The sequence below is a fragment of the Rhamphochromis longiceps genome, linkage group LG9, assembly GCF_057381845.1.
Source record: "Rhamphochromis longiceps isolate RC_006_pf linkage group LG9, R_longiceps_female_GT1.1, whole genome shotgun sequence".
NCBI classification, from domain to species: domain Eukaryota; kingdom Metazoa; phylum Chordata; class Actinopteri; order Cichliformes; family Cichlidae; genus Rhamphochromis; species Rhamphochromis longiceps.
In genome coordinates, this window is record NC_140565.1 from 25,794,041 (window position 1) to 25,816,100 (window position 22,060).

The window sequence follows — 22,060 nt, forward strand, 5'->3', positions numbered from 1 at the left end:
AATTTAGTGTTTTCTGAAAAACAAGAGTTCCTGTTTTACTGTTAGGGATGTGCTAATTTACCTGAAAAACAAACAATGATGACCTGTATGTGGTCAGATATTCACATCATAGTAAATATATATATATATATATATATATATATATATATATATGTATCATCAGAACTTGATACATTTAACCCCTTTGCACCTTTTTCTCCATTATGAGTGGACAAGACTTCTGATTGGACAGAGCCTGAATAGTTTGTGTGAGCACAGTCATTCTGCATCTCCATAAATAGATGCCCAACTTCAGGTGATAGTGAAAGTAAACAACATTTTGTGAAGCAGACTTCTCCAGAAAGCTAGATTTTTCCAACTTTTTAAGCATTACAAATGGAGCAGGAGCAAGAGCAAAAGCAAGAGCAAAAGCAAGAGCAAAAGCAAAAGCAAGAGCAAGAGCAAGAGCAAGAGCAAGAGCAAGAGCAAAAGCAAGAGCTAGAGCTAGAGCTAGAGCAAGAGCAAGCGGAGACTCCTCGTCCATGGAAACGCATATTAAGTGGTATCATTGTCCTTTCTATTGTAATCATTGGTGCGGTGTTGGGACCAGTTCTACAAACAAACGAAAGTGACCCTAAATCTACGTTTTTGTCTAGGTGTAAGAAGTTCAATCAGTAAGTGATGGTATTTCAGCATTTTTTTATTTACACTTTTCATTATTTTTGTAAAGAGAAATGGGGCTTCAGCTTCAAATCTAAATGATGAATGAGTAATTAATGAATGTGTACATGTGCACTTGCATCTTTGCATGTTTAAGCATTTTTGGCAAATACAGCACTAACTGCATTTGAACTCATGAAGTGGCAAGGCTGCTTTGCTTAACAGCAGGATTGGTATTATAGTCAGTGATTGATCTGCTGATGTCTGCTCAGCTGGTTTTCATGTCATTAGTATCAAAAATGATGTATACCACTCCACCTATAGTACCTAGACGGAGATGTGAACTATGAACATATCTGTCAGGTGTTTTTGCCTGTTTCCTTCTGGAATATTTGAATTTTGCTTTAAAAGAAAAACAGTTACAAAGTGCTTCACTAAAAACATGACATTAAGAAGTGCACAGTCAGTGTCCAGAGTCTAACCCCATGGCAATTTCCCTGCCATAAACTGCCATAAACAACAAATATATAAGAGTTATGTAAACGCGATACAATATTTTGCATATTTAGCATTTCTTTAAAAGAAAATACACCTAAACATTAAAAAACGTTATTTATTTTTTTTAGATATGACTGTCAAAGGCTATGGGGTGCCTTTGAGCAGGCCTATGTGAACAAGGATCCATGTAACGTTCCAGTGCAAGCTTATGATCCTCTGATTGCTGCAGCCCCCTTCAAACCTCAGTGCAACAAAGTAATAATCAATGATTACACCATCTCAATCATCTCATCTCTCACAATCATTCATGATCTGTTTAACAATACATAAATATCTGTGTTTGTGGGTTAGATGATGTTCTGGAGCAAAACCAAGGTTGTGGTCCATGGTTTCACTGAGAAGAGAAAAGATTGTTTTGTCACTTTGGAGGACACTGTGTTGGGATATGCCCTGAATGGTCTGACCTGGTGTGGAAAAAAAGGCAGCAACGGTAACACTCTCAAAGCAGTAGATAAGAATCACAGTTTATTATTTAAGCGCTATAAAAATCTAGACACCGGCAAAAGAGCACTGACAGTTGTTTATATAAATCATGCTAGAATCTAAAAATATATGTAATTCATCTTGCAAGACATGATTTGTTGTTACATTTACATACCAGGAGTCAAGTCATGGTTTTTGAGGAGAATTTCTTAAACTTGCCACTTGTAGTCAAAGTCAAACATCTATCTATCTATATACATATATATACATACATACATACACATATATATACATATATACACACACACACACAGTGTGTCTTATGTACAACACAATACAATACTATACAAGTGTTTAAACAGCAGTGTCCAACACAATCATAGTGATTGAATGATTGTGGGCAGGTTCATGTGCGAGTGTCTGTGGGGTAGTCAGTGAAAGGGCAATGGTGGTGAGTCAGAGTTTGTATGTTTGGGGGGTGGGTGATAGCAGGGAGTGAATTTAGCATCCTGACAGCCTCTGTTTTTTATTTTATTTTTATGTATTGTTACTAGCACCAGACCTACAAGGGAAATCTGGAACTACACCAATTGGCAAATTAAAATTAATATTGGATTATTAGAGGGACACTGAAGTTCATTATTGCACGTTGTTTTGAGGAGCTAACCCAAGCAAATATGCATATTGTTGTCATAGGTACCTTCACTACTGCTTGCCCAAGAAATTGTGAAAACAACCCTGTTGACTCATTTTGGATTCGTGCCTCTGCTGCTGTAAGTTTTCAACATGAATTTACTACATTTTCTTTCTCTCTGTTAAACAGTATAGTCCTGAGGTCCTGCATTGCTTAAAATAACACACAAGTGGACTGCAGAGTGCAGCAAATCCCTCCTGAGTATAAGTGATGGTGTTGGAGAAAAGAAATGTTCACGTCTCGTTGTCTGTCAATGAGGTTTTGTGTCGGTCTCCATGGAGCGCTCTCCTGAGTGAGTGGCAGCCCACACATTCAAAAGAGCCCATGAGATTAAAGGTTAAGCATTTCAGTTGTTAAAGGGAATGACCCCTCCAAAAATACATTCAGCTAGAGATGCTGCACTGCAATAAATTTGAGTTTAATTAATTTGTAAAGATCCTTTACTTATGGGACGCATGCTGCAAAAGCAAGTGCCACATAGCTTTAAATAAAGTAGCTTTTCATTTTGGCATTAATTCAGAAAGCACAAAAATACCATAAAGTAAGGAAAATATAAAATTAAGTGAGAGAATTAAATGTTTTTATAAATGAAATGCTTTTTTTTTCCTGGATTACACCGCTATTACTTAACAGTGACCTCTCCCAGAACTAGCGAGCGCTCATCCTGGAATTTGTTACATAAGTCACCTAAATCTACCATTTCATGACACTCTTAGCAAATCTTTGGAAAGTAGTACAACTTGTTTTGTTCAAAATTATTACAACATTTGGACAGTTAAAAATGGTAAAACCTCAGTTATATGTTGCAGCCCCATACTTCCTGTTTTGAATACAAAGATGTTTGCATAATATCAATCTGTGGAGTATGAAGTACAGTTATTTCTCAAAATAAGGGACTTCATATGTCCCATGCTCCATTAACACATCAATAGTGACTTCTGATTGATAAACCTCACTTTACAGGAAGAGACAAATAACTAACATTAATTTCAGGACCAAATCTCGTGTTATTTTTTAGTTTTTTCTTACAAGATGAGTGAGTGTTTCTTCAAAATCCCCTTTGTGTGTCTGTACAGTATGCAGATGTTGCCTGTGGTGATGTCACGGCAATGCTAAGCGGGTCCACCATCACACCATTCGATCCTACAAGGTAGAGCTGCTTCTGCTTCTCCCACAGTTTTATGACTTTTAGTGAGAAAAATAAAGAAATGTCTTCCATTATAATGTTAATGAGAGCCACTAATGTAACACTGGCATATGCACCTAGTTTCAAGGAATCTTAAGGCTTTGCTTTGCCTTTGTATTTAGTTCTTTATTCATCACTTTTTTCATATTTTTTTAAATGACTAAGTGCAAAAAGTGACTTTTATGTCTGCCTTGCCACTGCAGAGTAAAAGTTCTATTTAAAAAACAGTTATTATTGTCCTTCTTGCACAAGGTCAAAGGTTGTTGTAAAAAAATGTTCTTGTTCTACAAACCAAATCAGGTTGGAAAGTTTTTTAACAATCTGCAACTGAAGTAGTTCTGTCAAGGTTAGTGCTGTAGCAGGCAAGATGTGGACCCAAAAGCAGAACTCAGCACCCACGGGGATAAACTCAAAGAGGCAGCTTTATTTGCTGTGAACATCCGAGCGTAGAAAACACAAAACATAACCTAAACAGGAAGCAAACTAAAACCACTCAGGGAAACGAGGCCTGTGGGAGAGACACACAGCAACATGAGGAAACGACGCAAAACTGGGCAGAGAGAAACACAGGGCTTAAATACACAAGGGAGTAATGAGGGAATGGGAAACAGGAGGGAAACACAGCTGGGACTAATCTGATAAAACGAAACAAGGAGGGAGCAACACTGAAACACTGAGCATGGGACATCAGACAGTCAAATTAAAACAGGAAGTGTAAGACATTCACAAAGACCCACAGTTGACATTGAGACATGGAGACATGACTGACCGGGGAGACAGGGAACATAGAGAACACGTGGAACATGGGGAAGGCACCGTAACAAAAAGCTAAAGACTGGAAACAAAAAATATAACACAGAGAGATTAAGAATAAGAACCAAAACCATGAATAACACTAAATCAAATAATATAAATTTATAAAAAAAAAACACAAAACACTGGGTCTGAATTGTTGTCTAACGTAAAATGCTATGTGCGCCGACAGCAACAAAATTGCAACAGATGGTAACAGATTTGTGGTTTTCATCATTGAATCACAAACAGATTGCCAAATTGGCCTCATTTAGTCACAAAGTGATAGCAGACTGATTCTGTCTAACTGTTTTATCAATGTCTTGATTCATCACAGCTGCTTTGAAGATGGCAGCTTGCAGGTAGCAGTCACAGACTCAGTTCCTCATCTTAAGAGCAGCATTTTTAAAATCCATCTCACTCGTCAAGTTAATTTTAAGTGGTCTTACAGTTGTGGTTTGAATTTTGGGTTGTTGTTTTTTTTTACTCTTCAGTACTTTTGCAAAAGTTGAGGTGACGAGGTTTAAAGCCCCTAAGGTCAGGAGCCTGAATGTTGTTATGGTCATACAGAAGAATGCCAAGTAAGATTTCCTCTTATATGCAAATCTTTCACCACAATGTTGTCCTTTATTTGTTTAATTTACATCAGAATGGCCAATCGGGGCATGAATATTTTAAAACTGAGCCTACATTCACTGCTTCTGTTCCATTTGTTCAGATCAAACTGCAAAAACGCATCCCTGCAGAAATTAAAGAAAGCGCTACATACAGGGATAACATACAGCTGCAAAGACGTGCCTGAGTAAGTACATGTGCATTACAAAGGAACTGACGACCTGTTTGTCTGTGTCCTCACAAAGCACGACTGACCTCTCGTTATTATCCTGGATTGTGTTCAAACAGATCTCGGATTCAAGAATGCGGCTCCAAACCACAGATAGCATGTAAAACCTGCTGGTGAACAAGTCTGATTATATCAGACACAACATAGTAGCATTCAGCCATAGAAACCTTTCACTTGTTTCCTTTTCAATTTTTAAATAAACTGAGTATTTTCTTTTCACATATATGTGAAATATGTTTTTCAAATGAACATCTGTAATACATCACATTATGAAAATATTGTTTTTCATTTTGTGGGATCTGATGTGAAACTTTTTTTCTTTTCTTTCTTTTCTTTTTAAATTAAACACACTGAGTATGAAGGCTGCTATCTCCTGGTCACAGAATATGCTTTATTTTCAAAATAAAATGTTAAGACACAAGGTTGTAAACTTTATTTGTATTTCAGTGTAATAATGATTGTTATGTAATCACATTTGAATCCAGTAAAGTGCAAACACATCATGTCTTTGTTGTTTAAAGTCTGGACTGAAAATCTGTCGCAACAGTTCTTATGGGGTGACGAATGCAAATTTGACGTTTTTTTGTTCACATTGTCAGCATGTGTCGAGGATGTACAACAGTGAGTGTCTAAAGCCATCTATAAAACACCATGGAGTCTCTGTCATGGTTTGGGGCTTCATTTCAACAAGTATGGATTGATCTCCCCAGAGCCAGAATCTCAACAATATTAAAGCAGAGTGGGATCATCTCGACAGAACAGAAGGCAGCCAACATCCAAAGAAAAGCTTTAAAAATCCTCCAAGAAGCCTAGAGAACTATTCCTCAAGACTACTTCAAGGAATGGCAAGAAAATATAGACTTTCATGGTCATTAGAATTGTACAAACTCTTGCCTTATACACTCTATTTTCATGCATGTTTGCACATATTTTAATAACAGCAGCAATTTCCCATTTTTCCAACAAAATATAAAATATAAAGAAATGTGGGGTGACTCAAGACTTTTTATTTACTCATTACTGTATTTAAACAACCAAAAGCTTTTATTCTGCATTTCTCTGGAAGTTCATTTATTCTTGTGACAGATGCTTGAAAAACGTTCACATCAATGAGCTAAGCCATGTCAAGGCCTGTTCATCTAACACTGGCTTCCATAACACACCCATCCAGATAAGATTAGCCGCTTACCCTATTTTAGCAGTTGACTCACCTAGTAAAGGCAGCTCCTTGGCTTAAATGTCAGGTGGATTTATCTAAAGGTCATTCTATTATAATTAGTGCTAATGGGTGAAAGTGAAAGCAGTTAACCTTTTATTAAAAGTTGTAACGATCTAAACTAAATCCACAGATGGCTTGATAATAACAGTGTCAGTAGAGCAGATGAGCACACTGGTTTGACCAACGATGACTAAATAATGATGCAGTCAGTGTCAACATGGACCAGAAGTGTTTGCAGCATTTAACCCTTTAAAACCTGAATCATGAAATAATTGCCAGAAAATAACATTTTTCTGAAAATATTGTTTATTTAACCTTCTTTTGTTTAATTTTATTTAATTGTTTAAAAATTGAATCACATTTCAATTTCCATATATGACATTTAATTTGTATCATATTTGCTTATCTGTTTTGTTTTGGGGTTTTTTTGATTGCTTAGAAATATATTGTGCAATTTATTTAGGTTTTTCAGGGGAGGAAATTCACACTGATTATGTTGAAGTCCCAAAAACTTTCAAAAAACTGTATGTATCAAATATGATACACTAGGCATTAAGGGGTTAATTTGGACACAGCATCTTATATGTATACTGGACCATAAGCAGTGACAATGCCCCGCTGATATGTATGGTTCCCACTTTCAGTAGATGAATGAAACCAGTCTTGTCATGTCAAATAATGCACATATAATACAACGTTTTTTTTCTTCTTGTATCCAGATCAATTGATGAGCTAAATAGGTTAAATAAAGCCCAGTTTATTGTTGCGAAGTGGACAAAACTGTCTTAATGCGTGTGTGTTTTGGAGCTACTTTCAAAGGGTTTTGCCAGTTGGCCTTTACCTTTGTGATTCTTCTTTACATGCAGATTCACTACATTCATCCACCATAGCACTGTTTCTGTGTGGGTGGCTGATTGAGGAATGCACAGTCCTTTCTTGTAGCACACATTTCAACATGTCACAGTAAGAAAAGCACATGTGCAATTAATGTTCCTCAAATTCTTTGTGTTCCAGTAAACCATGACAGTAAAACCAGTACTTTGTTTGTTTTTCTAGTGACTGAGCATGCCTGCAAAAGGGTTAGAGGGAAAGAAAAAAGAGAACAGGGCGGTTTAAAAGAGGTTCACTTACAGGAGAAATGCAATGATAGAGGAAATAATTAGCAAATTCTGTAGTTTCAGTAGTTAATTTCATAGTAAAAAGTTAAGCTATTCATTTCATTACGGTCTACCACTAAGCTACAGTTCTGTTCAGTTCAGTGTTATTTATATTGCGCCAAATCACATCAACAGTCACCTCAAGGTGCTTTAGACTGTAAGGTAAAGACCCTACAGTATTACAGAGAAATCACAAGAAGATGATCCCCTATGAGCAAACCCTGAGCTATAAAGAAAGAAAACTCCCTTTTAATGGGAAGAAACCTCCAGCAGAACCAGGGACAGGGAGGATCAGCCGTCTGCCATGAACTTTCGGGCAAAGGGAAAGAGAAAAGAAAAAGAAAAGCACAGGTAGACAGGACAAAACGCAAACTATAGAAAAGACTGACGGGAACTCAGAAAACATGAACTGAAACTACACCTTATTGAGGATCTTCCTATGTCACCGTCAGTGGTCTGCAATAGTTAAAAATCATTTTCAGTAAAAGTATACATACAGTCATAGTAAAAAGAAAGCACACTCTCCGTCAGTTCCAATGTTTTATGTATTAAGAGATAAAACAAAACCATCTGGTTCTTAGCCAGACTTACAATTAGGTAAATACAACCTGGGGGAACTACAAACATGACCTTTTACACAGTGTCATTATTTATTTAACAAAAACATAGCCAAGAAACAGTGTGCAAGCACAGCCCATGAATCAGTCACTTGTAAAACCTCCTTTAGCAACAACTTGAAGTAGCATGAGGTACATTTTTTTTTGTGTAACTTTATCAGTCTTTCACATTATTGCGATGGAATTTAGGCCCACTGTTCTTTACTGGGATATTTCAGTACTTTCAGTAGATTGCAGTAGATGAATTCTCATCTTTTTCTTTCAGCCATTCAGTTGTAGATTTACTGCTGTGCTGTGATCATTGCCCTATTTCATGGCACAATCTGGGCCAAGCTTTAGCTTATTGGACAGATAGCTTCATATTTGATGCAGGATTACTTTGATATACTATATACTTTGATATAAAGGACATTGTTCTATTGTTTTTAGAAAGAAGAGGCTTTCTACCGGTAACCCTGTCAGACAAGCCGTACTTGTTCAGTGTTTTTCTAGTTATGCTGTCATGAACTTTAACATTTAACATCAGTTAAAGTTAACTGAGGCCTGTAGAGTCTGAGATGTAGCTCTTGGGCTTATTTTGTTCAGTTTCTCTGAGTAGTGCACAACTTGACCTTAGACTAAGCGCCATCACTGCTGGAGAAACTGGAAACTGATTGATTGGAAACCTGAACTTTTGCTTATGTGGAAGCAGTAAAGGTGTAATTAGTTTTTCAGAAACTTTCTGCATTTTGGCTTTGGTTTTCTTCGAGCTAATGACACTGTGTAATATTTCATGCTTTTGTTAGTCTGAAGTTGTATTTACCTAATTTTAAGACATGTTTTATTAAGCCCTGAAAGATTGTGAATTTCCTTTTTCCTTGTTTTTTACTCTAAATCTTGATTTCTATAGTGTATAAAAACTCTGTGACTGTGACTGAAGGGCGTTTTATTTCTAAAACTATAATTATCTGCTTATAAATGTGTTTCACTAATAATATCTAAAAAAATATTTGTTATTCAGTCTTTTTTTGTTTTGTTTTTTTTTTTTTTTTTAGAGGGATTAGGTGAAAATTTAGGTCAGCTGAAATATATACTTGAAAACAAGCTACACCTTTGATGAGCAGGTCATGCAGTTATGTTTGGTTAAATAATTTATCAGAAAAAAGTCTGTTTCCACGCCTCAAGCAGCACATATGAAAGCCTCAGCTCTGATTTTGGAAACCTGAAACAAAACCTAAAAAGCGAACAGGCTTAGTAAGTTCAAATTCAGCGTCAGTAACTTTCTGTGAAGTCATCGGGATTTTATGGAAAGAAGTCTCTGACAACAAGCAATATTTGCTTAGCTAACTTTCCACTTTTTCATCTAAACGCTGTGTTTGTTTTCTTTCTTCTTTCACTTGAAACCGATAGCAAAGGTTACACTAACACGTGTGCAATTATGCAAACCTGCTAAACCACTGATCACAAGAGAAAGTGTTCCAGAACAAGATCAAACCCGTTTTGGGTTTTTAATTCGTAGGTGTACGCCACAAAGAGCCTTATCTGTTTCGCGTGTGAACCAAAGATCTGTGACAGGATCTTAAAGAGCAGAGTTAGACATATTTGTGTGAGTGATACTCTTGTGGCAGGAAGAGGGAGGCTCCTCGAGCAGAGTAAAACCTCCTCTTTCCTTTCTAGCGTATAGCTGCTGTGTCACACGTACCGTAAATGGGCTGTATTGGTGCTGGGAAGAGGCGTTCGGGGTTCTCACTGCACAGGTGTAATATGAAGAAGGCCCCTTGTGTAAAACCACAACATGGGGTACTGTGACAAGTACTGTAATGTCGGTAAACATTGTCACGATTTGAGTCACTGTTGTTGCCATTCGCACAATCACACTAATAATAATCTTTGTGTGGCACTTTTAGGACAGTGGCAAAGTGTTATTGTGGTGACAGCGAAACCTTCAAGGTCATTTTTTGACATTTCCACATATTTATCTAAAACGGGCTTTTTATTTAAGTAAGCTGGATTGAAGTTTTCTAAAAACCCAGCAGACCCTGCCAGCCCCCTGACAGTCAGTACATTACCTGCTCCACTGACTGCTACTTCCCAGCTTATTGATGCTGCGCCCTCCATAGACATTTTAAGAAAGTACTTAGTACTTCTTAGTGGGTATAAACCTTTCCAAATCCTTCTTGGGTCCAGGAATGTGGACAAATATGGACTGAGTTTTTTGGGGGAGGGGTTAAAGGTTTTACTAGAGTAGAAAATGTACAGTATCACCGACTGAGCAACCAAACAAAGTGATGTTAATGCTTGACATTTTTTTAAAGCATTTAAGCAAAGTACATGAGTAACCAGAGGCCAATCACATTCCCTGAATGAAGTGAATTTCCCTGATGAACTGGGAATGTTTTTAGAAAAATCTTTCAACTCCTGCAGGCAGCAACTATGACACTTTACCATGCTTACTTTAAACATTATACTTTTTAGCACTGAATTTAGCATTAGACTGCTTTTTCAGTATGGTCTCAGCAATATAAAACATCTGTGCATGACAGGTTGTTAAGTCACGATACATGATAACTTCCTGATTTGATGCAGAGGTTCCAAACTGAACCAACAACAACAAAAAAGAAAAAGAAAACCTGGTTAAAATGTTTAGTGATTCAAATTAGCAATGTCAAAGTCAAGCTACGTGTCTAACAATGCACAAGTTTAGGTATTAGAAGTATTAAAAAGCTCAACTTTTGGACCAGAACGAGAAGTTTATGTCTGCTCTAATGCTGGACATTTTAACAATTGAGTCTGTGGGATCTAACTGGCTTTTGCAAACCAGTCTAAAGAGGCTACAGTTGGTTATTCTGGGCCTTTGGTTACTGTATAAACACTGGAGCAAATACACACACTGTGAACAAGGATTTGCACCTTGTCAAGACATAAGCCTTCGTTTTAATTTAATTTGTAATTGCAGGTGATTATACACTAATGAAAGCATCACTATCGATGCCACATTTAATTATGTTAGAACAGAGAACAGATACTGATGAGTGTTTAACAGTTACAGCCTGGGCCTAATACTGCAACCTCCAGGGTGGATGAGCTGTTGCCTCAAGCACAAGCATTTAAATCCAACTAATATGCTGTCTTTCTGTCTGTGCACGTGCTCTGTTTTTTTTTTCTTGTGCATTGCATTGGACAAAAGTCTCAACCAAATTACAGCAATTAAATGGCTATGTGGCATGAATAATTGGTATAAGTAAGGGGCCAACTTAAGTATAATAATAAGCATTTTAAGACAGGAATTTCTCTTTTTTGGAACAATTAATTGTTGTCTAGTAACATCAGTGTTTACTAAGCCTACCTACATATACTCTCTATATTATTTTCCAAATAACAGTTTTAATTACACAGAAGTAAAAATGAACATTTTTGTTAGTGTTTTTTAAATCTCATCTCCAAATGGTGATATAACTTTAGGTTGCAAAACATTTCCAACACTTTTAACATGTAGCTTGTGTCCAAATAGTACAAAAGTCAAGATAGCATTTTCTTTATAAATGACCCAAACACACCATGATAATAAATGTGTATGGCTCAGGTGGTTTAGAGAGAGGTGTAGCAGTCAGAAGGTCAGTGTTTGATCTCCAGCTCTTCAAGTTCATGTATTGAAGTCTGCTTGGGCAAGATAGTGAACCCTGATTTGCCCCTGTTGAATCCATGTAAGTGTGTGTGAATGTTATAAAGCACTTAGGCATAAATGCGTGCGTGATTGGGTGAGGTAGAGAGTACCTAAAGTAGTACCTCAAAGACATTCAAGTTAAGTAGAAAGGTGTTATATAAGTAAGGCTCCATTTATTGTGCCTGCTATAGAACAGGCAAGATAAAAGCTTAATAGGATAATGTATTGGTATTGGTATTTATGTGGTTTTCTCTGAATAATTAGTTTCTTGTCTGATGTATGTAGAAAATATGTAAATGATGGATAAGGCCTCAAAATCTGAGAAGTAAAGCCAATGTGGAAGTGCCTTGAAGCTGCACTGTTCCTATTGGCCTGTAGAGGGAGGGTCTTACAGTTCCAAAAAGAGTCTATGCTAAAAAAAAAAACCCTTATTTGCTTGGTCACTAGTTGGACATTTTCCTCAACACGAGTTAATTTTGTAAATTATGGTTCAACTTAGAATAAAAAAAGGAGAGAAAACAGGCCCAATTTAAATGAGGGGCTCCATGTAATTAACAAATTGTTACCACATAAAACGTCTACGTGAGTCTTCTAGGGTCTGCTTGGGTTTCCAGCTGTCTGCAGCACAGTACAACTGAGGCATGCGAGTGCAGTGTACATAGACTGTAGATAAAAGATGACAGCAGAAGCGCTTTAGATCTGCAGTCTTTCCCATTACCAGCAGGAGGTGATTCCTGTGGCTCAAACACAAACACACACACACACACACACACACACACACACACACACACACACACACACACACACACACACACACATGTATACATATATATATATACGTATATTGAAATCTATAGGAAAGCAGCTTTGTATTTCTTGCTCTGTGACTTCAGTGAAAACTTTCTCAGTGACTTTCTGATCTCACTCACTGTTTTCAAGTGTAAGCACTTTAGGGCAAGCACACCCTATCATAGGCAAATCACTACCACTTGAGAATGCACCATTGGTCGACTTCTCAAATCCACACTTTCCTTGGATATCACGGAAAGTAGAGGTCTCAGGTTTGGGCTTCAAATCAGGTCTGCAAAGCAATGATGATGATGATGATGATGATGATGTGACGGTAGCAATATTCATTTATATATGGGAACAGACTTGTATAATCTCTCTTGAGTTTCTTTCACCCATAGAGTCGAGAGTTGGCTATTTTTGGTCTTACTGGCAAAATCTGGGGATTTCTTTTTTTTTTATTTCTTATTTTTTTCAGGTGGAAATATCAAAAAATGTCCTAGGCTACAAAAATTAATGGTTGTTTCGGTGGAGTGCGGGATATCACATAATGCCATGCTGGAACGTCCCCACCATTGGCTATATTTAATAGGAGTGGAAGCTCCCACTTCAACAAAAGAAAAGCAAATATCTTGATGTGAAAAAGGGCACTGAGGAACCACATGTCTGTGTCTGTTTGGTAACATCATCTCTAATTAAAATATGCTGATCATGAAACCAGTCTCCTAAAGAAGAAAAGGATGGCGTGTCCTATATGTGGGAATAAATCACACAGGTTTCCATAAGAAATAATAAATAATTAGCTCTGGGTTGAGTCCCCCGCGCTGATTGCCGGTTACTGGAGGAGGAGCAGTGGCGTATTTTCCCCTCTCTTTCTTCCCTGAAATAAGCCCGCTCTGAGTCAACACCTTTCAGAACAGACTGTCAAGAGATTGTGTAAATGATAAGCCTGCGAGATGTGTGATTTTCCCATAACCCGCAGGCCATAAGTTTTGCATTTTTTTGGACAGTTTCATTTCGATATTAGTGGTTCTGAAAGCTGGTCGGGCTTTTAAGAGGCTGCAGTTTAACCACCCAGGAAGTAAAGAAGAAAGAAAAAAAAATACTCAGCATACAGATGAGTTCACACAGCTGAAACTGGAGGCTGTCCACTGTAAAAAATCAAGAGTCAGAATCTCTTACAATATTATTTGGTATCATTATAATTTTTCATATGGTTTCAAAATTTCATTCACATGAATTAGGATATGAACTTTAACCTTGAGGTATAACATATATAGTAAACAAAGTATTTTTTAAATGTTTTTGTTAATAGACACACAAATAAAGCTATAAAAGCTATAAATCTATAGCTATCAATAGTGTTATTTTATTTTATTTTATTTTATTTTATTTTGTTTTGTTTTACACCTAGTAATGTGTTGTCCCAATGGGTAGAATAATTAATTCATGAATTAATTAACTGAGTTTTTGTACATTATACATGCTTTTTTATATAAAGCAAAACTATCTCTGTAAATACAGTAAATGTTAGCTTGGTGTTAAGTTTAAATGCTAGAAAAATATTCTCTCGGTTAAAAAAACGTAAATAAAGATTTGCCATCTTTTGCAGTGCAACAGCAGATTTTTTTTTTTTTTTTTTTTTGTCTTAGTCATCGATTCATACCATAAACACATCGTCTATTACCGCTCGAGGCGTTGATTAACTGCTTGTACTTTCCTTTCCTTCGACAAAGTCGGTCAGTCGCTCAACTCATTCTGACTGCACGGGACCGGGGAGGGAATCCCGGCAGCTGATTGGACAGTCAGGGTTTTCCCACGTCACAGGGGATCCTCGGTATAACTGAGAGGCGAGCCGGTCGCGTCGCTTCAATTCACATGTTTTTTAGTCGGGTCTGCACACTCTGAAGACGCCTCCGAAACGCAGTATGGTGAGTCTGCTGCTTTTTACACTTCGCTATTACAGTTGCTATTATCCAACAACTCTGACCTTCTACTTAAAAAAATTAAAAAAAAGTTTTGCTTTGTACAGAACACTGACCTGGACTCAGAGCAGGAGGAGTTCAATAGGCTTTTATATCAACTTGGACATCTTGTCCTGATAAACATGTTAGCTCCTCAGAGGTTTTTAAAGGCAGTTTAAATATTGATGATTTACCGAGGAACGTGCAAGCTGAGGTCGGGTAACCACGTGACAGCGCGGGGTATAGATAATCGACATCCTTTGTGGGTATGAGTCAAGTGTCACTTTGTGCCATTACAAACAAACTGAGCTCACTGCAGCACAGTATCTCCGTGGAGCACAATGACTACGTCAAGGCTGCAACACACTCTTTGAGTAATTGAATTGTTATTAGTAATGACTGATTAATCGTTTTCTGAGACAAAAGCAGAAATACTTGTAATATTCATTTATGCTGATATCTTTGGGAATTTGCATTGATGTCAAATGAAACTGCTGAACCTGTGGAAATATCTGTTTCTACACTGGGGTGTTATGTCAGAAGAAAAACTCATTTTAGGCCATCCTAATGTAAATACATCTCTGCTGGCGTACTTATTCTTACAATAGAAGAACCGTTTTTTTTTTATTATTAGTATTATTAATTTCATATAAAACTTATAAGATAAGATAAGATAACCTTTATTAGTCCCACACGTGGGAAATTTGTTTTGTCACAGCAGGAAGTGGACAGTGCAAAAGTTATGAAGTAAAAATTAGAATACAATAAGAATAAATACAGTACACAGCTGTACAGAATAGAATAAAATAAAATACTATATACAGTAGAATAAAATAGAATAAAATATACAATAAGATAAAAATAGAATACAAATGCTATATACAACTGAGTAAGTCCTTATGTCCTTGACTTCTTGTTTTTTTGACAGTCTCTGCTTGAAAACTCAACGGCAAGGCTGCCTGTGGACCCATCAGAGTCAAATGACACTGACAAACACAGACAAGCCCACAGACTGTATCCATCTCTGCCAAATATAGACAGGTGAGACACATCACAGCAGCACTTATGTGAAAATTGGAGTCAGTTTTTATGGAGAAACGTGATGCAAATAATTTGTTTTTCAGGTATGAGTTTTGGTGCAATACTGGGGAAGAACTACACCCGTCTGTGAAGCTGGAAAACACACAGGTAACAAAAGAACAGAGAACCACCACCTTTTGATTGCCTGACCACAACTGAATGATGATATTCGTTGGGTTACTGGAAGCAGTGTGAAGCAAAACTTCCAAAAATGTGTAAAAGGAAGTTGGTAGAGGGAGTCGTGTTGCATAATTTCCCAGAGTCGCAGGCATTTGGCTGTTGATGGATTTACTGCGTGCCACATTTGAGTAGTTCCTGTTTTTCTCTCTTTTATGTGCCTCAGCTGCAAGGGTCCTCTCACAAAAGTGATGTCAACATGAAAACACAGATTCTTATCTTAGAAGAGCAAAAGAACGAGGTGAGTACTTCTCAGACTTTCTGTGTATCCATCCTACGACCCGCGTATGCACGTTTAAAGGTTCACAGTCTTTCTGTTTTTACTCAGCTTCTTTCTATTAATGAGAAATGGGCAAAAGAGTACCGAACCATGGTGCACTACTACAAAGAGAAGGTAAGAAAGGAGCAAGTTCACATCATTTAATGTTGTTTTTCAGCTCATGTCGGTTTATTATCGCACTTGTTTATCATTTAAGTGTTGTCTGCGTTCTGCACCCAATGTCCAGGTCGAGGAGTTAAAAGCATTACAGCAGTGTGATCGCTTTGAAGAGGAAGAAGGAAAGCACGTCACGTTAAACCGACTGAAGCTCAAGGTGATCAAAGGAAAAGAGAGCGCACAGGTAAATGCGCCGACCGCTCTTTGATAGATTAAGTCGTTTGATCTGAGCGCTAACGGTTCCCTCATGGGATGCTTTTTCACAGACGGAAGAGGGTGATGCCAGCTCTGAGAAGCTCGAAGCACAGAAAGAAGTAAAAGAGCTGCGAGCGCAGAACAGCGCCCTGACCCGCAAAGGGCAGCATCAACACGAGGAGATCAGACGACTGAACAAGGTGAGGCATCAGGCTTTCTCTGATATTCACTGATGAAAAGGAAGTCTCATTCTAACCCTCGCAGTAAAAACGCTCTAACAGTGGTTTCAATGTGTCTGTGCAGGCCTTAAAGGAGGCGCTTCAGGCTTCTCAGTCCCTTGGAGTGGACAATGAAACACTAGACATCTGGAAACATCAAGTGAGTGCTTTGTCTTCATGTGTGTGATGTTTTTCTTTGCATAAAGACTGAAAACAAAGGAAAAAGGTATTACTTGTCCGTGTCCAAAGGCAATCAAAAAACCTATAAAATTCACTCTGTAGTAGTCTGGCTAATAGCTGCTTTCAGCTGCCACTTTGCCACAAAGCAGGCACCCTGCATGTTTGATTTTTGGCAGCGTTTTACACCGGATCCCCTTCCTGACGCAACTCCAAAAGGGATTTGTGTCTTCAGCTCGAATCCACTCAGCTGCTTTTCACTTACTCACTTAAATGAATGTGTAAACCATATCTTATAAAATCCAAGGTTAAATGTAGTAAGGGGTGTATAAGACTTGCCCAAACTGTTGAGTTACCCCTAATGGACATCTGTTTTTATTTGTCTCACGTCCATATTTAGGCTGAAGTCTTTAAGGAAGACTTTCGGAAGGAGCGCAGAGACCGGGAGAAGCTTAAGGGCAAGTATCTGGAACTGGAGAAGAAGTATACCAAAGCTCACAACGAGCTGCATGTCCTCAGATCTCAGGTACCATTCGTAACCTTAGAAAATTCAGCATGTGAACTATAGGATTAGTGCTTGACTTTAATATGCTTTGTGTATATTCTTCCAGATGACATGGACTCGGCAACTGCACCCCGTGCTTAACTGCTCCTGTGCAAATCAAGCCAAATGTCCGAACTCGGAGGGCCACCAGGTTAGCCAGAACCACATGAAGCTGCAGAGGCGGTGCACTCTCGATAACAAGCAGTGAAGCTCAACCAACTCCTCTGACTTTTTGGGATATTGTTTAGGCGGACTTTCTGGAAGTTTTTCCCGGAGTATGAGCAGCCAGATCAGTGTTCATCGCCAGCAGAGTGAGGAAGTGAGCTCTGTTCCAGCTAACTCCTCTGCTGGTCCTGCTTGTAACAAGGCCACGGCATCAGTCTGGGTCCACTGAGAGACTTATGTGGGGCAAGGGAGGAACCTAATACACAAATATCGATGCATACGCTTACCAAGAGGAGAAAGGCAGCGAAGGGTAAAATGAAACTGTCAAGATAGGCTGATTACACTTCGAGTGTGACACAGGTTTTATTGCACTGCCCAAACACTACTGACATCCACCATACTGATCAATGATGCAACAAAAATGTGGAAATTTCCTGTGTTTAGCACTTGTAAACACCCTGTGCTGCACTACGCTGTAGAAACCTCTTAAAAAACAGAGTCTTGCCCCAGTGATGGGACTAAAAAAGATCAAAACTATCACAGCTCTGTAAGGAGGGAAAGAAACTCGAGCTATGCTGTGATTATAAAGGCTGGTGTTTTTCTGACTTATATTACACTATGTTATGTCGGTCGTATGCAGGCGCTTTTACAACAGCGAGAATCAAGCCTGTAAGAGAAAGAAGTTAATATATAATATATAATATATACATTTATGTTGAGCAGAGTATTTATATATGTTTGGAAAAGTTTTTTTGCACATTTTTGTCTGTTTCTTATTTATTTGTCGTGAAAATAAACAACTATACGCTGTTTGTGTTTTAACATGTTCGTACGCACTTCATTCACTGAAATCACTTTTTCACAAGATCAGACAGACCAGATTGTCTAATTTAGGTAATGCACACTCAACTTTAACACACACTCCACTGGACTTTTTAAGGATTTCGGTTGCACGATACAGCGCACTGCAGTGAACTCATTTTCACGTTAAAGACACCAGTTTGAGGTGAATATGAGATATGTGACGTGGTGTGTTATCCATCCAGTGTCTCAGCAGAAATCAAGACTCATCAGATCAGGCAATGTTTTTTCCAGTCTTCTAATGTGCAGTTCTGGTGAGCCTGTGTGGGCAGCCTCGGTTTCCTGTTCTTAGCTGACAGCACCCAGTGTGGTCTTCTGCTTATTTGAGTTACCGTTGCCTTCCTATCAGCCCAAAGCAGTCTGGCCATTCACCTTTGACCTCTGACATCAAAGAGATATTTTTTTTACCCCGAGATTTGCTGCTCACTGGATATTTTCTCTTTTTCAGACTGTAAACCCCAAAGACAGCAGTGTGGGAAAATCACAGTAGATATGAATAGATGAGCAGTTTCTGAAATACTCACACCAGTCTGTCTGGCACCAACAACCATGCCACGTTCAAAGTCACTTAAACCGTCTTTCTTCATTCTGATGCTCAGTTTGAATTTCACCAGCTCGTCTTGATCATGTCACCGACTTGCTGCCATGATATTGATTGATTAGATATTTGCTTTAATGGGCAGTTAAACGGGAATAAATAATAAAGTCTATATCTTTATATGGACTGGTTCTTATATAGTGCTTTTCTACTCTATCTGACCACTCAAAGCGCTTTATACAACTAATTCATTCACCCATTCACACAGGCACTTTTTTTATAAGCTATTAAGTGCTTCATACACATTCTCACTCTGATGGATGCATCAGAAAGCAACATGGGGTTAGTATCTTGATCAAGGATATTTGGCATGCAGACTGGAGCAGACTGGGATCAAACCACCAACCTTCCAGTTAGTAGCTGACCTGCTCTACCACCTGAGCTACAGTCTTTGACTGTAGCTGTGTTTGGTAAAGGATAAAGTTGAATATATAGCAGAATATAGTACACATGTGTATCTGTGAAGCACTTAATGTCTTAATGTTTTCAGCTCATCCGGCTGATGGACCGATTAGTTTGTTCTAGGGTGGGACCTCCCTGCATCTGTCTACAATTTACAAGAACCGCCACTCCTCCTACAGTATTAGTGAGATTTCAGTGAAACAAACACACTAACCACCTAATTCATCCAAACTGTGCTCAAGATCAAAGTCACATTCATAGTTTTACAGGTAACAACTTGTGAATCATGATGGAAGTTGAGCAAGACGAGCAACTAATTCATTGACAATCTGCTCACCTCTTAACAGGTAACATTACCTATTTGCATTATTGAATCAGATAAAGGAAACGTGATTTTCCCTATATTGCACCGATATGTTGAAAAGCTCAGTTGTTAAATTTCAGGAATCAAAACTGATTTTTTTCTGAGGCCTGACAAGCAAAATTTGTGTATTTCTCATTTCAATTTAAACTGGGCAGCTTCAGTGACAGACCTACAGTAACTAAGTTTTCAGTGTCACAGCACAAAGATGCAAGAGCAACAAGACGCCAACAACTTGCCTTTGCACTCACTCTTACGAGCCTCAGAGCTTCCTGTGTCGTTGCTGCAGTCATTCAGTCAAATTGGAAGTCATCTGCATGAGGAAAACTGAATATGAAGCCTACTCTGAGGAAACTGATTCCACTTATAGTTTCATTGCATATGTTAGTGCTGGTGTGGCAGACTGCTTTGTAGAAACCAACCTTGCTTGTTTGAAAGACATCTGAAAAAGATTCTGTAGTTGGAAACCTAAATCAAATTTAAAGCAGACCATCTAATTTACTTACGAGTCAAAGACACACTGATGCCTCCAGCAAACCAATGATTGATTCAAGAGACTATAATAAAAAATACTTGTGTTAAAAATAGTTATTTTTTTAAGTCACTTAATATTGTTCATAAGTATCAAGTATCAATGACGGCTCAGCACTGAGAATCAGCATACCTCTACTGACCTCTAGTGGTAACCAGCGCAACAAACAAAACCTCACTCTGCCTCACAATTCTCAGTTCCCTAAATAATGAGGAAATATGACTAAGCCGACCTCGGAGCCAGCAGAATCTCGATTACCTTATTTTAGTAATTTGTCCATTACGTTACATGTTTACATGTCCACTAACTGGAAGTCTGTCTCTGACTGTATCTGTACACATAAGCAGAGGGCAGTTCTGTGAAAGGATACTAAACATTTTTCCCTAAATGTTTTCTACTAGATATCCTATCCTCCGCAAAGCTTTCAAGTAAAGACTTTAAGAGAGCTGCAGGATCCTTCTATTTCTTTATTTACATGATGATAATTTACATCTGGCAGTGAGAAAAAAGCACAGCCTATGCTGGCGGAAAGATTTTTCATATGTAGCAAGTTCATCTTGAATTTCTGGGCTTTGTTTAGGTAATGTCTCACTGAGGCATGAAAAAAAAAAAAAAAGATTTGGCAGCAAGTTCACCCAAGCCCTAGACTTCCACTTGCTAAAGGTCATCACTCAACAAATGATGCTTCTCTGCTGCACCGCCAGAAACCACAGAAAGAGCTGGCTGTACATCTGTAATAACAGCTGTACAGCCAGAGCCTTCAAAATGCTGGAAAAGTTTTTAGAAAGCAGGAACTACAGCAAAAAGGATCGATTTCTGGTAGGGGGGGAATGAAGGTTTTAACTTGAGGGGAAGTATGTTCTCTGGCTCTTGTCTGGCAGCTTATTTGCTGTAAATCAGGTACATACCTGAATTACACGTAAACATTGCTTGCAAAAGGCTTTTGATCGCTGAATATCACTGCTTTGGATTCTCATAAACTCAAACAGTAACAACCAGCCACACTCAACAACATGGTGTAACTGACTCATTAGAAACTACACTGCATTGAACCCAAAGATAAAGCCAATTAACCCGTGTGGATCTAGTTTTATACAACTCATTGTTGTAACTGATTTAAGGCAAATAAGCTCTCCTGCAAGAGCCAGAGAACATGTTCACATTCCATTACAGGAATTTTTGTGAGATCTTTCCCCCTCAAGTGTTTAGAACACAAGGCCCCCACAAGTGGACAGACGGACAGGATGTGCAAATTCTCCTCCATCTGCTGCTTTTCACTCTCACTGCGCTGCAATGTCCTCACACACAAACAACAGCAGCTTCAGAGCTCTCTTAAAAGCCAAAGAAAACCAGCTTTTCTCAGTTGCACTGTGGTTGCACTGTGATCATAAAGTGATGGCCACAGTCGGCAACAACAGATTAGATTTTAGATATTAGTGTGAACAAGACGTTGACTGGGTATACCTAACAAATGTGTACAGGTTATAGACAGGTTTGGTTTATTCAGTTGAATTAAAACAGCACTCATGCTGTTTCTTTTAAGTCTTAAAGGGGAATAGCACGTTACACGCCCATATATGGCATTCTCAGATATTCTCAGTCACCTTAATGACTCATAAACATGCGCAGGCTGGGAGGGAGTGGATTTTTACATGAAATTTATTGGCACAGTTATAGCAGCAATGTGTTCTTGTTTATTTTCAACACTGATCCCATTCCTATTTTTCAGTAAAAGCCCCTCTCAGGAGCAAACGTGCTTTCCAAAAAAAAGTCAGTACTACTTTTGCAA

The 22,060-nt window shown here is 38.2% G+C and overlaps 2 protein-coding genes across 3 annotated transcripts; both read left to right on the plus strand.

The window, feature by feature from the left end:
* The first annotated feature begins 1,281 nt into the window (after positions 1-1,281).
* On the plus strand, positions 1,282-5,929 carry LOC146662424 (ADP-ribosyl cyclase/cyclic ADP-ribose hydrolase 1-like). Its single transcript, XM_085417821.1, has 7 exons — positions 1,282-1,392; positions 1,489-1,627; positions 2,317-2,393; positions 3,391-3,464; positions 4,787-4,873; positions 5,011-5,094; positions 5,196-5,929. Exons 2-7 carry the CDS (start codon positions 1,489-1,491, stop codon positions 5,251-5,253), a joined length of 519 nt encoding a protein of 172 aa, XP_085273947.1. The 5' UTR covers positions 1,282-1,392; the 3' UTR covers positions 5,254-5,929.
* Positions 5,930-14,404: 8,475 nt separating this feature from the next.
* LOC146662425 (TNFAIP3-interacting protein 3-like) lies at positions 14,405-18,319 on the plus strand. Of its 2 annotated transcripts, none has more exons than XM_085417822.1 (10): positions 14,405-14,492; positions 15,454-15,566; positions 15,650-15,713; positions 15,949-16,023; positions 16,111-16,176; positions 16,289-16,402; positions 16,485-16,613; positions 16,717-16,791; positions 17,209-17,334; positions 17,420-18,319. In XM_085417822.1, exons 1-10 carry the CDS (start codon positions 14,490-14,492, stop codon positions 17,558-17,560), a joined length of 906 nt encoding a protein of 301 aa, XP_085273948.1. In that variant the 5' UTR covers positions 14,405-14,489; the 3' UTR covers positions 17,561-18,319. The 2 variants fall into 2 exon arrangements, with proteins under 2 accessions (XP_085273948.1, XP_085273949.1); XM_085417823.1 differs by having other exon boundaries at positions 16,289-16,375.
* Positions 18,320-22,060: the final 3,741 nt, after the last annotated feature.

Excerpts from the sequence above, each read along its gene's own strand:
- LOC146662424 (XM_085417821.1), top strand. The coding sequence starts at position 1,489 with ATGATGTTCTGGAGCAAAACCAAGGTTGTGGTCCATGGTTTCACTGAG. Across the intron at positions 3,465-4,786 it reads ACACCATTCGATCCTACAAG|TACTTTTGCAAAAGTTGAGG; the intron begins GTAGAGCTGCTT and ends TTTACTCTTCAG. Across the intron at positions 5,095-5,195 it reads AGCTGCAAAGACGTGCCTGA|ATCTCGGATTCAAGAATGCG; the intron begins GTAAGTACATGT and ends GTGTTCAAACAG.
- LOC146662425 (XM_085417822.1), top strand. Across the intron at positions 16,403-16,484 it reads AAGGAAAAGAGAGCGCACAG|ACGGAAGAGGGTGATGCCAG; the intron begins GTAAATGCGCCG and ends GCTTTTTCACAG. Across the intron at positions 16,792-17,208 it reads TAGACATCTGGAAACATCAA|GCTGAAGTCTTTAAGGAAGA; the intron begins GTGAGTGCTTTG and ends GTCCATATTTAG.